The sequence below is a fragment of the Acanthochromis polyacanthus genome, chromosome 22 (assembly GCF_021347895.1).
Source record: "Acanthochromis polyacanthus isolate Apoly-LR-REF ecotype Palm Island chromosome 22, KAUST_Apoly_ChrSc, whole genome shotgun sequence".
Classification (NCBI taxonomy): domain Eukaryota; kingdom Metazoa; phylum Chordata; class Actinopteri; family Pomacentridae; genus Acanthochromis; species Acanthochromis polyacanthus.
This window is the reverse complement of record NC_067134.1, coordinates 26,966,955-26,978,870: the sequence shown is the minus strand read 5'-3', so window position 1 is coordinate 26,978,870 and position 11,916 is coordinate 26,966,955. Positions and strand designations below refer to the sequence as shown.

Here is an 11,916-nt window from a genome sequence, read left to right as displayed (position 1 = left end):
TCGTCCTCTTAAGGTATATAAGGGCTGTGGAGGAAAGAAGGCGGTCAGACGGCGACGAGCGCAGGAACTAACGGCATTGTTGTTTGGAAAAGAAAGAAGAAAAGGTGAGTTGTGTCTTGTGTGTAGTGGTGACATCACTTTAGCTTCAGCCAGCAGTCTCTTTGCATGTATCTGTGTGCTCACAGGTCACAACGATGAACAGCATCTGCTCCCTGGCTGCCATCCTTCTGGTCCTCGGCTTCATCCAGAGCAGCTGGCAGGTTCCTCTGAATGATGACAGCTCAAGGTACCGTCAGACTGTGAACCAATATGAAGCTGATCGAGTTCAAGTGACCACAGATTGTTGCTGTTTTTAGCATTGCTCTTATCTTTAAAAGCCACAAGTCTGTGAAAAACAACCGGAATCTACAGAATGAAGAGAAAAAAAAGGAATTCTAGCTAAATTATAGTTCAAATTCTCGCACTGATTGGTACAAATTCTAACTAACTGAACATTTTGATATGAGACAACATGTATTCATCGCTCAAAAATGGAGTTCACTGGGCTTAAATTTGCTCTTGGGCCCCGACTAAACTCCAAAATACAACTTTAGCTCCATTGTTTTTTCAGGTACCTCAATAATTAATCCATTGAAATGACAAGCTAATCAGTTATTATTGGGATTCAGGCACATTAATGGTAGCTGCTTGTCCAAATGTCATGAATTCAACCTCTCAAGGTGAATATTTAGCTTTCTATGAGAGGAACTTTGAGCATTTTGACAGCATATATTGGCTCAGTTGGGCTTCAGAGAATGATGACTGCCGTTTTCATAGTTTTCTGACGCTAAATAGTGATTTATTTAAAAGAAAAATAAGTGTCTAACGTACTGATGATGAAAAGAATAGTTCACTGGAGCCCCTCTACAGCTCACAGTGTACTTAAGCGATGTGAATTTCCAACAAATCTGTGATTAATCGATTTACGTGGATAGAAATTATAAAAATGTGGCTTGGCTCACAGCAGATGATGTACAGTACAGAAGATCTTTTCATTAAAATGCTGTAAATGTTTTAAAAAGTAGAACATTACTGAAAAATAAACAACCAGTTGGATCACACTGATCAAGAAGGATTTAAACGTGTTCTTGTGAAAGGTTGGGGTTAATCTTTAGAGGCGATAAAATGAAATATTTGATTTATCGTAGAAGACAATTCCACGTTTTACCCACATGGTGAATTGCGGATTACAGAACAAAAATAAATAAATTACTAAAGTGCTCTTTTTGTAAGGCATTTCAAAGGCCAGATGTAAATCCTACCTGTGTTCTTCTTCTTCTTCTTGTTCCAGTCTTGAGGCAGACGACACGTTAGCCGACGAGCCCAGGGAGCTGTCAAACGCGAAAAGACACTCGGAGGGAACTTTCTCGAACGACTACAGCAAATATCTGGAGGACAGGAAGGCTCAGGACTTTGTTCGGTGGCTGATGAACAACAAGAGGAGTGGGTCAGTGTGGTGTCGCACATGAAGGGATCCTGAAAATCAGATTACAGACACTATGGCTTGAATTTGATTGAATTCTTTAAGTTAGAGATCTTTAAGTGTGCAAAAATACTAAAGGTATCAGCAGTGATTGGTTGTGCAAAACTTGTCGACAATGTGTGATATTATCAGCTTGTGAGAAGAATTTTACCACTTTAGTTCCGGTTTAACTCTTTTATACACAGTTTGATTCCACGACTCTTGTAAAATACTGGACGATCCTCTTTGGGTTTCAAGCTGTTTGCCCCGCAGATATCTGAAACTTCCCAACTTTAGAACAGTTTGACAAGTCAGCCGTAACTTGAGCTGTGGAGCAAATGCAGATGCCCCATGAAAAGGGAGTTGGCTTGTACGTGAAGTAATATATGAACAGACATTCTGGAATATTCCACCCGTCCTCACTGAGTCTGCTTGTGTGTTTTCAGCGCTGTAGAAAAGCGCCACGCCGAAGGCACCTTCACCAGCGATGTCAGCTCCTACCTCATGGACCAGGCAATCAAAGACTTCGTTGCCAGGCTCAAGTCCGGACAAGTCCGAAGAGAGTAGGCTGTCCCTCCTTCCCTCTCCTCCTCCTCCTCCTCCTCCTCCTCCTGATAAAATGGCCGACCTGTTTCTGATTCCACCGTGACGACAGGACAAAGACATCTTGAGCTAATCGACTGCTTCTTGTTGCTTCTTCACACTTCCCCCCCCTCTTCTTTTGCTTTTTTGTCTCGATGTTCCTTGTGTTCGTGCTAAAATAAATCACCTGAACGTTTCCACTGAGTTGATTGATGAGTTACTGTATGCACAAGCAATCATGACAAAAACAATCTCTTCACTAAAAACAACCTAACCATAGTAAAAACTGATGCGGGCTGTAACATTGGAGCTCAGATGGCGGGTTAGCGGTTAGCTGTTGACATTGTGTGCCTGTGTACATACTCAGATCTGAGATGGACAGGCGGGGCGAGGCGTTCAGCAGGAGGCACGTAGATGGAAGCTTCACCAGCGATGTGAACAAGGTGCTGGACTCTATGGCTGCCAAGGAATATTTACTCTGGGTCATGACCTCCAAGCCTTCAGGGGAAAGGTAACACCGAGTCAACACGGCTGATCTAGCACATGCTAAAGGCTACAAATCTGTTCTGATGGGATTTTCTTTCTTTTGCAGTAAGAAAAGGCAACGGGACCAGTGAGAGCGTCCTCGAGGGCTCCCCAAACAAAAAGCCATATGCAGGAGGAACAGGAAGCCATACTGCTTTGCATGCTGTCATGTTGTCTATTTAAATTTGTAAGTTTTTTACTTCATTGTGAATGTAATGCAAAGGTACAAAGCCACTACTCTTCCACAGGTTGTATGGCGCACCAGAGGCCATAGGTATGAAATTGAGGGCATGCCATTTTCTACAAATTTAAATTATTTTCTATATTTTTAAGGGGAGAAAAAAAACGAACACAAAAAAGTTGAATCTCAGGTAGGCCTATAGAAAGCACATGCAGTGTAGTTGATTGTCATTGTATGTTATTCTGCTCTGCAAAAATAAAGTTTTCATTCATTGTGTGCTCGTTGCATCAGCCTTATTTTATGATAGAGAAGATGAACTTCACATGAAGCGGCAAGTCACAGTCACAGTAAATTCTGTTATCTCGGTCATGGTAGTCCTAACCGCTTGAGTGAAACATAATTCGGCGTCTTGTTTTGGTCTTAAACAAAATTCTGAAGACCTGTCATTAAAAGAGAAGTGTGAAGAGCTGAAAAAGTCTCTTGTACGAGCAGTAAGAACCAAAGAGGAGAATTTGCTTTTTACTTAAGTCAACCAGAATCTGAAGCGACACCTCCCATGTGTTTCGTTGAAGCAAAAGTCCAAAACCTTTAAATGATTTTTTCTGAGACCAAATCTAAACAAACTAGGAGAAAAGAATGTTTGAAAATATCTTTAAAATACCAAATAAGTCTGGAGTTCTCCCTAAAATGCCATTTTTCTCTTGTCCCACGCCCCTGATGACCTAATAAACAGCAGAGAAGGTCTGTTTTTCAAAAAGGTTGGAGCCCAAATGTTCTCCAGTTCTGGAACGAATTTTACGGTCATCTCAAAATACAATTTTTCAAGAAACTAAAGCTGTCTCATGAATGCAAATTGAGTAAAAATGCATTCTCTAAGTATGAAATGTTTTAAAACATAAGTGCAAGAAAAATACTTGGGAATATACACCTCCTGTCAGAAGTTTTAGGACGCTTTCTCATTCAAATGAATGACAAAGCGTCCTAAAACTTTTGACAGAGGGTGTATATGTCGCGATGTTCACCCATAGGTAAATGCATATCAATTACAAAATACCAAGATAAAGTTAGTGTGGGGTAGCTGAGGGTCTTAACTGAGGTCATATTTACTGAGACAGAGCTGCAGCCTGAGGGCGGTGAAGGGTTCTCCCTGCTCTCCATCCTCCATGAAGCCGAAGACACGGAGCTCTGGAGGTCGAAGGTGGAGGACAGGAAGTCACTGGACTTGGGAAAAGGCTGTGCAGAGTTACTCTGAGGCAACACAACACGGCATCACACTGAAAACACACTCAAATGTCCTTGAGGTGCTGCTCACCAGCTGACCTCTGACCTCCCTGAGGACACGGAGAGGAAAAAAATAAAGCACAGCATCATTTCAGCAGTTTAATATCTTTATTTATGCTCTCTCTCTCTCTCTCTCTCTCTCTCTCTCGCTCTCTCTCATTCTCCTGAAACAAATCACAATTGAACAACAGGTCCGAACTGATGAGTTTTCTATACAGGTGACTTAAAATATTAAACCCAAAGTGTACAGCTATTACTACCAAATTTAAGGCAGAATTCCACACAGAAGTGGTCAAATTATTTGATATCAATATAATTTTGACCCATTATTAATTTCTCTAATCAACTAAGAACCATCAATTAGACAATGGGAAAAAGAACATCTACAACAAAAACCTGAATTCAACACCGACTCATGTTAGTAATATATTAGTAACATTTTACATGAATAAAATATACTATGTACTATACATTGTTAAGACTCTTTACCGTTTATTACATGTTGCCCTTCCCAGAAAAAAGGTATTATTGCATCTCTAGAAGTAACCATGGTCCTGCAGCAAGACAGACGAGGCTGTTTCACCCTTTATGCAGGTGTTTGTTTGTTTTTTCAACAACAACAAAAAAAATTAGCTTCGGATGCTAACACACCGTGGGTCATTTGGAGAGGAGATCACATGTCCATGGATGACACTTACTGACGAGATGACGGAGAGCACGCACGTGGAAAACACGGAGCTTTCTGTACAGTCGCCCAAGAGTTCTGCATTTTGCAAGTTTGAGGAGTTTCTTAAAAAGCCAAGGCCAAGCAGCCAGAGATGCCGAGAGTTCCTGAACTATGCTGCCATGCTAATGCTAGTTTGAAAATGAAGTAATTTACCAAAAAGCTGCCCCTCCCCCCCCCAAAAAATACTTTAATCAAAAGGAATACTGGGAAAATAAGATTATTTTCTCTCTTTGCAAGATATGTCTCTTGTATCTGTGCGATATATATGAAGCAAGCAAGAAATATTAAGACCACAAACATGTCGATTCTAAACTTTGCTTTCGTATGAATTTTAAAAAACGAACATACAAAGTGTTAATTAGTGAGATTTAGTGTTTTTTTCATTGACTGTTGACTAGAATCAGGCTTGCTGTTTCACTTCAGTCCATGTGCTAAGCTAAGCTAAGCTAAGCTAACTAGCTGCTGGCTTTAGGTCAGGGGTGTCAAACATGCGGCCCGCCGGCCAAAACCGGCCCTCCAGATGGTAAAATCTGGCCCTCAAAGTGTAATAATGAAAGCGAAGACATTAACTGCAGATTGTAAATTAGTAAAAGTATAAATTTAAAATAATTTATAGACCATGACAAGTTGTTTTGATCATAAAGTAAAATACTAGATTGTTCTTTTCTCATTTTGTGTCTCATTTTTGTAATATTTTGTCTTGTTTTTGGTGGGTTTTTTGTCTGATTTTGGCGTTTGTCTCATGTTGTTGTCGTTTTGTTTCTCATTTTGTCATTTTTTGTCTCATTTGTGTCATTTTTTTAAACTTGTTTTTGTCGATTGTCTCATTTTTTGTCACTTTGTGTCTCATTTTTATAATATACTTTATGTGAATGATAAACTGAAGGTTAATATTGCTGAAATTGGACTCATTTTTCTTAACAAATTTCATTTTGTTCATAATGTTTTGCAACAAGATAACTGCTTAAATGTGAATAATTTCAGAATGGACTTTTTTGCACTAAAACAAAGGAAAAAACTGGAGTTGTGTTTATTTGCCGGTTATTATGCTGTGATTTTAGTGGTTACTTGGGATCAAATTGGACTAATTATGACCCCTGAATGAAGATGAGTTTGACACCCCTGCTTTAGGTTCATATTTAGCGTACAGACGTGACATTGGAGTCTCCTCATCGAGTTCTCAGCAGCAAAGCAAATATTCTTATTTCCCACAAAGCCAAAGAAGAGACAGGTTTATGTGTAAAACAGCAATGGAGAAGACTGTGGAGTGATATGAGTGGTCACCGTCACACAAACATTTACATATACAGAATATAGAAAACGTATATTTGTTACGGTCAAAAATTTACTAGATTCGCTATATAGCCAACTCTTTAAGATACCAGTGAAACAGATTAGTCGTGGCAAATATCTACTCTTTCAGTTTGTCTATTGTGATGTGTGCTAAATTCAACAGCGGCATTAAATGACCCACATAAAATCCACGCGTTTGCGGTTTGCTGCGGCAGCTTTTTAAAAGGACAACTCGCGGTCGTTGTTGGAAAAATATAAAAACATACAAAATACAAATAAAGTTTAAAAATCGTTTAAAATTGTTACTGAATTGGCCCATCGACACAGTGGTTACTGCGGGTGTCACGTAATTCTGAATTCTGGCTTCCTTCTGCTGCTGGTACCACCGAACACTGACATACATAGAAAAAGAACACCGACGTGTCTCGCTTTCCTCTACTGTTTCTAACAAAATGTTGCTTTGTTTTACACAACTTGCACACAGACCTACATGACGAAAAAACACAGTGTAGCACAGTACAAAGGTGGTTGAGTGTGGCACGGTATAGTTGTTTTCTGTTTTTTTTGACCTACTGATTGACAGCACAGTGGCTCCACCAGTATGTGTCATCACAAACTAGTCTCCCTGTCCAAGCTCTTCTCATGCCTCCGTCGCTTGTGTCGCTTTTCGCCTCTGGGACAACTGCAGAGGAAAAAGGAGGATAAATCAAAGTGAATGTAGAAACAGAGAAAAATGACGGACACTGATGCTGACTGCCATGCACCCATGCAAGTCTGAGACATCTGAACGTCAGATAACTTTTAACTTTATGAGCACGATGTCTCATAAAGTTAAAAGTTACGTGGAACCTGAACTAAGGCTACGTTCACACTGCAGGCTCAAGTGACCCGAATCCGATTTTTTTGCCCCTATGCGACCTGTATCTGATCTTTTCATGACAGTCTGAACGACACAGATCCGATTTTTTCAAATGCGACCCAGGCCACTTGGATATGTGGTCCTAATTCCGATACGTATCGGATCTTCTGCCATGCGACTTCAGTCTGAACGGCCAGGTCGCATTTATCCGACCTATACGTCATTGGTACATGACAAACGTCACTATTCTGCGTTCAAGCAAAACACGTCTTCGGGCTGCTGAAGACGTGTGTCTTGCCGTGAGAGTGTCAAAAAGAGGCGCTCACATATGTACACCCCCTGTCAAAAGTTTTAGGACACTTTCTCATTCAAATAAAGTAGAACCTGTCCTACAACTTTTGACAGGGGGTGTATCTACCAAATGTGGTACACATATGCAGCACATCAGGCTGAACAAAAAAGTCAGTGACAGCCACATTCCAAACCCAACAGGAAGTGAGCTATTTTGCGCTGAATGACAGATTTTGCCCATTTTTCATTTTATTCGAGAGTGAACTCCTCCTTGGGGGAAACTCCAATTCACCTCAAATTGGGCCAGTACATACAGGAGGCCTTAATGATCCAAAGTTATTAAAATCTTTTTCCAAAGTCAAAGGGCGTGTCCGTGGCGGCCTCTGGAATTTTGATCCTTCGCCATGAAATTTCAAATGCTGTGTAAATGCTCTGAACATGCTCCAATCTGCCTGAAACTTTACATGTATGATCAGAGTCCTGCCCTGATCACATCCATATGATGAAATACACCCCCTGTCAAAAGTGGTAGGACAGGTTGTACTTTATTTGAATGAGACAGTGTCCTAAAACTTCTGACAGGGGGTGTATGTACATAAAGGTCACCCTTGTCATTGGAAACTTTTGAATGAAGTCCACATCTGTGAAGCCTCTCACATCGCTATCTCACCACTCCTGGCTGCGACTCTACACCCACACAGTTCTCTGGACAGACGTTGCTGCCACTGCCCCACAAAACACCAGGGCCAAAATCCTGGCTCTCTTCCTTCTTGACCTTCTCCTTAAAACGATTAAGTTATAAATATGCTGTTAGCGTCCATGTTTACTTCCGTAAACACTGAACACGCTCTCTGTGTGTCGTTGTTGTGTCCTCTTGTGCGCATGAGGGACACTTTTGGGTCGTGTGAGGTTCACACAGGAGATCACATACAAGTCGCATTTAATTGGAAATGTGAACGAACTCGCAAAAAAATCGGATTTCACAAAGAAATCGAAATTGAGCATTAAGCCCTGCAGTCTGAACGTAGATGAGTTTGACATCATAAAATATGTCTCTGAATGAACATGCACATCCATCCAGACCATGCCGTGTTGTCAGTCCATTTATAACTGATTCGTCACTTTATTCAGGTCCCATCAACCAAATCACAGCATGCAGCCAGGTCGATGTCATTTTCAACGTGCAGTTACAGTTAGCAGCAAACACACAGGACAAGAGAATGTTCATGCTGAAAGGAACTGCTGGGAACAGCTTACCTTTGGGATATCAGCTTCTGAGAGGTTAGGAAGGGGAGCTTAGGGGTGGGATGGAGCGAGAGAGGCAAGCAGGAGATACTATGTTAGTCTACTCAGCGGGAAACCTGCGAGGGCAGGGCTGCTCTTCAATAAACATACTAGCTCTTGAGTTTCCTGGAACAATGTGAAGTAAATGTACCATAACATTTCAATAACAAACACCCGCCACTGCTGCTTTAACACCCTTTTAAAAAAAGAGTTTCGATGCTGCAGAAACACACTTTAGAATCAACATGTAAAGCGTTGTTTGGGACACTGATATCTGAGTAATGTGGATGTGAGGCTCACCTTTTCGCGCTTGGTTCCTTTTTCGCGCTCTCAGCAGGGTTGACATTCTTCCAAACACTCCCAAAAGATCCTTTGGACATTTCATCAGTGATGTTCACTGTGGCTGGGTCACTCCTTCAGACACACAATACAGAGAAAAGAGCATTATTTAAATGCGTATGAGTACACGAGTCTGTATCTGGCATTAGAATACTGATGAAGTTATAAAACGATGCAGTAAAATAATTAAATATTCATATATATATCAATATAGTGACAGTGGATGACATACACTACTGTTCAAAAGCATGGGGTCACTTAGAAATGTCCTTATTTTTTAATCTTTAAATCTAAATAACTTACTTGTAATGTCCCTCTAGTGGCACCTGAACAATGCCTTCCTCCTCTGCAATAATACTGTGTTCCTCCTGAAGAAAGAGAACAAAACAGAATATCATTTGCAGCTGCAGACATTTAAAGACCCCTGTGGCCATCTGAGCTGTGTTCTATCGCTGAACCTCTTGCGCAGCGTCCTCCAGTTTCTTCTTCTTCCACTCTGGCATCAGGTCATCCAGCCAGCTCAGCTCTCTCTTGGTGAAGATGAAGTCCAGCAGCTTACGGATGAACACCAGGGCCAAAACCTGGAGGCACAGAAACAGATTCACACCAACCAACCGTATCTGTTAAGTAGGTGAACACACATGCGTACACAACACACTGGAATTACCATCATGGGGAAAACGATGGCCGCCTTGGACGTCTTGATGACCCACAGCAGGACCAAGCAGCTGAGCTGGACGATGGTGAAGAGGTGCACTTTTCTCAGCGGGACGTGGCGAAGGTAGATGAAGTCTGGCTGATGTTTGGCCGGCATGCCAAACAACTTCAGCCGGTCAAAGAACTGCAGGCACAAACAGGCACACATTTACGAACTCGTACCCAACTCTTTTCTTGATTGTTTGGTATTGCTAATATCAAATAACGCTAATAAAATGCGAGCTGGTTGTGGTCAAACTCACCTGAATCCCTCTAAGTGAGGATGCCCCCATGTAGAGAAAGACTCCATACAGCACAGGCATGGGGATGAACTGGAGACAGACAGGAAATTCTATTAGTGTAAGTATTTTTTTTTTAGCATTTATTGCTATTTTCCTCTTTATTCTGTCTTTGGTGGAGGATATATACACTGTTCAAAAGCTTGGGGTCACTTAATGTCCTTATTTTTGAAAAAAAAAGCATTTTTTTCAGTGAAGATAGCATTAAATGAATGATAAATCCAGTGTAGACATTGTTAATGTGATAAATGACTATTCTAGGTGTAAATGTTTAATGGAATATCTCCATAGGGGTACAGAGGAACATTTCCAGCAACCATCACTCCTGTGTTCTAATTTTTTAATTTTAATTTAATTTAATTTTTTAATTTTTTTAAATTAAATTAAAAATTAAAATAAATTAAATTAAAATTAAAAATTAAAAATGAAATGCAGGAGACAAACACAAGGCCACAGTGGAAACATTAATTAAGCTCTACTGCCCTACAAAGACAAAATGTAGAAATTACACATTTTGTTGAAAGTAAGTTTACACCAGAATCAGAGTCTCCAACACCACATGTCACCATAAAAATAATATATCATAAAAATATTTTTTTAAAGGCTGTAAAATTCACAAGAGCTGAAAGAAACTATCTGCCGTCAGTGAGATTCAAGCTACCGACAAAATAGTTTAAAAATAACACTTCCTGTTTCCTAGAACTTTAAATATTTGACATTTCCCTCCATATCTAAGAAACTGAGCTCGTTACCACACAAGTAAGACAAAAACAAATTCTTAAATAATAGTGTTGAAGTAAAAATGACTAAATGAAAATCTCTGAAAGCCAAACAGCTAAAAGTTCATCGGTTTAGGGTGGTGGAATAGTAACAGACTTCATGTGATTTTATCTTTGAAATGATATATTTTGTGGTAGTGTATCTTACATGTATAAACAGTACTTGAATATGGCATAAAAATTGCATAATATATAAGAAACTTAAAAAAACATCAATCAATAATTTATAGAAAAGGGGTGGGATTAAATAAATGTTTGCTTACTTCCTCTCACTCCTTTTCGAATACCTAGTCCAGAAGTGCCGAATATTTATTTTGCTTTATGATTTTGTTTGGTATATACACCCCCTGTCAAAAGTTTTAGGACGCTTTCTCATTCATTTGAATGAGAAACCGTCCTAAAACTTTTGACAGGGGGTGTATGTATTTGTATGCACGTGTATACATTAGCTTAACTCCTTGTTTTCTTGGTACTGGACGTTACATATTCTAAATAAAAATCTCTCCGCTCAGCTCAGCTCTCCAACACGTGAACACCGCTCGCCGTGATTCTCGTGTCCGCGTGGGTGCTGACCGCCCACCTTCAACACGGAGGTCATGAAGACGGAGCAGCCCATCAGGGTGAAGATCATGAGGCCGGTGAAGCGCTGCTCTCGGATGCCCAGGAACTTGGGCTGCTCCCCGGGGGCCGAGCACTCCGACTCCAGCTTCAGGCTGTTGACGTGCGAGATGGAGAGCACGGTGGCCGCCACGAACCACGGGAGGCCCATCACCGAGCACACTCCCAGCATGACCCCCACCACAAACAGGTCCAGGTGGTATCCACAGCCTTTCTGCAGGGGCAACAGTGAATTATAGATTAACGAGTTCTGAAGGGGAGCTTTTGTATGGAGTCACAGGAGTGCCAAATCAAAATATAAATAAAAAATAAATAAATGTGGAAATACAAAGAGAAATAAATAAATAAATGTGGAAATATAAAGCAAAATAAATAAATAAATGTGGAAATATAAAGAGAAATAAATAAATAAATAAATAAATGTTGAAATACAAATATAAATAAATAAATAAATACATGTGGAAATATAAAGAGAAATAAATAAATAAATAAATGTGGAAATATAAAGAGAAATAAATAAATAAATGTGGAAATATAAAGAGAAATAAATAAATAAATGTTGAAATACAAATATAAATAAATAAATAAATGTGGAAATATAAAGAGAAATAAATAAATAAATAAATAAATAAATAAATAAATGTGGAAATATAAAGAGAAA

General features: G+C 39.9%; 2 protein-coding genes and 1 long non-coding RNA gene across 6 annotated transcripts in view; 2 read left to right on the top strand and 1 right to left on the bottom strand.

Moving 5' to 3' along the window:
- LOC127532183 (uncharacterized) overlaps window positions 1–11,916 on the top strand; it is an 809,822-nt gene that overhangs the window by 789,065 nt on the left and 8,841 nt on the right. The gene's annotated exons all lie outside the window — the stretch shown is intronic.
- On the top strand, window positions 186–3,050 carry LOC110966758 (glucagon-1-like). Its single transcript, XM_051943447.1, has 4 exons — window positions 186–286; window positions 1,331–1,486; window positions 1,948–2,064; window positions 2,451–3,050. Exons 1-4 carry the CDS (start codon window positions 195–197, stop codon window positions 2,596–2,598), a joined length of 513 nt encoding a protein of 170 aa, XP_051799407.1. The 5' UTR covers window positions 186–194; the 3' UTR covers window positions 2,599–3,050.
- The window catches only part of LOC110966759 (sodium-driven chloride bicarbonate exchanger-like), a 52,462-nt gene continuing 44,705 nt past the window's right edge, over window positions 4,160–11,916 (bottom strand). For all 4 annotated transcript variants that reach the window (XM_051943294.1, XM_051943295.1, XM_051943297.1 and 1 more), the window contains 8 exons: window positions 11,218–11,469; window positions 9,823–9,891; window positions 9,531–9,704; window positions 9,322–9,444; window positions 9,167–9,231; window positions 8,825–8,938; window positions 8,498–8,535; window positions 4,160–6,772 (listed from right to left, as the gene is read on the bottom strand). In XM_051943294.1, the coding sequence (XP_051799254.1) occupies window positions 8,523–8,535; window positions 8,825–8,938; window positions 9,167–9,231; window positions 9,322–9,444; window positions 9,531–9,704; window positions 9,823–9,891; window positions 11,218–11,469 (810 nt within the window). In that variant the 3' untranslated portion in view covers window positions 4,160–6,772; window positions 8,498–8,522. The remainder of the gene's footprint in view (window positions 6,773–8,497; window positions 8,536–8,824; window positions 8,939–9,166; window positions 9,232–9,321; window positions 9,445–9,530; window positions 9,705–9,822; window positions 9,892–11,217; window positions 11,470–11,916) is intronic.

Coding starts and splice junctions, on each gene's coding strand:
- LOC110966758 (XM_051943447.1), top strand. CDS start 195: ATGAACAGCATCTGCTCCCTGGCTGCCATCCTTCTGGTCCTCGGCTTC. Junction 287..1,330: donor CTGAATGATGACAGCTCAAG/GTACCGTCAGAC, acceptor TTCTTGTTCCAG/TCTTGAGGCAGACGACACGT. Junction 2,065..2,450: donor TCCGGACAAGTCCGAAGAGA/GTAGGCTGTCCC, acceptor GTACATACTCAG/ATCTGAGATGGACAGGCGGG.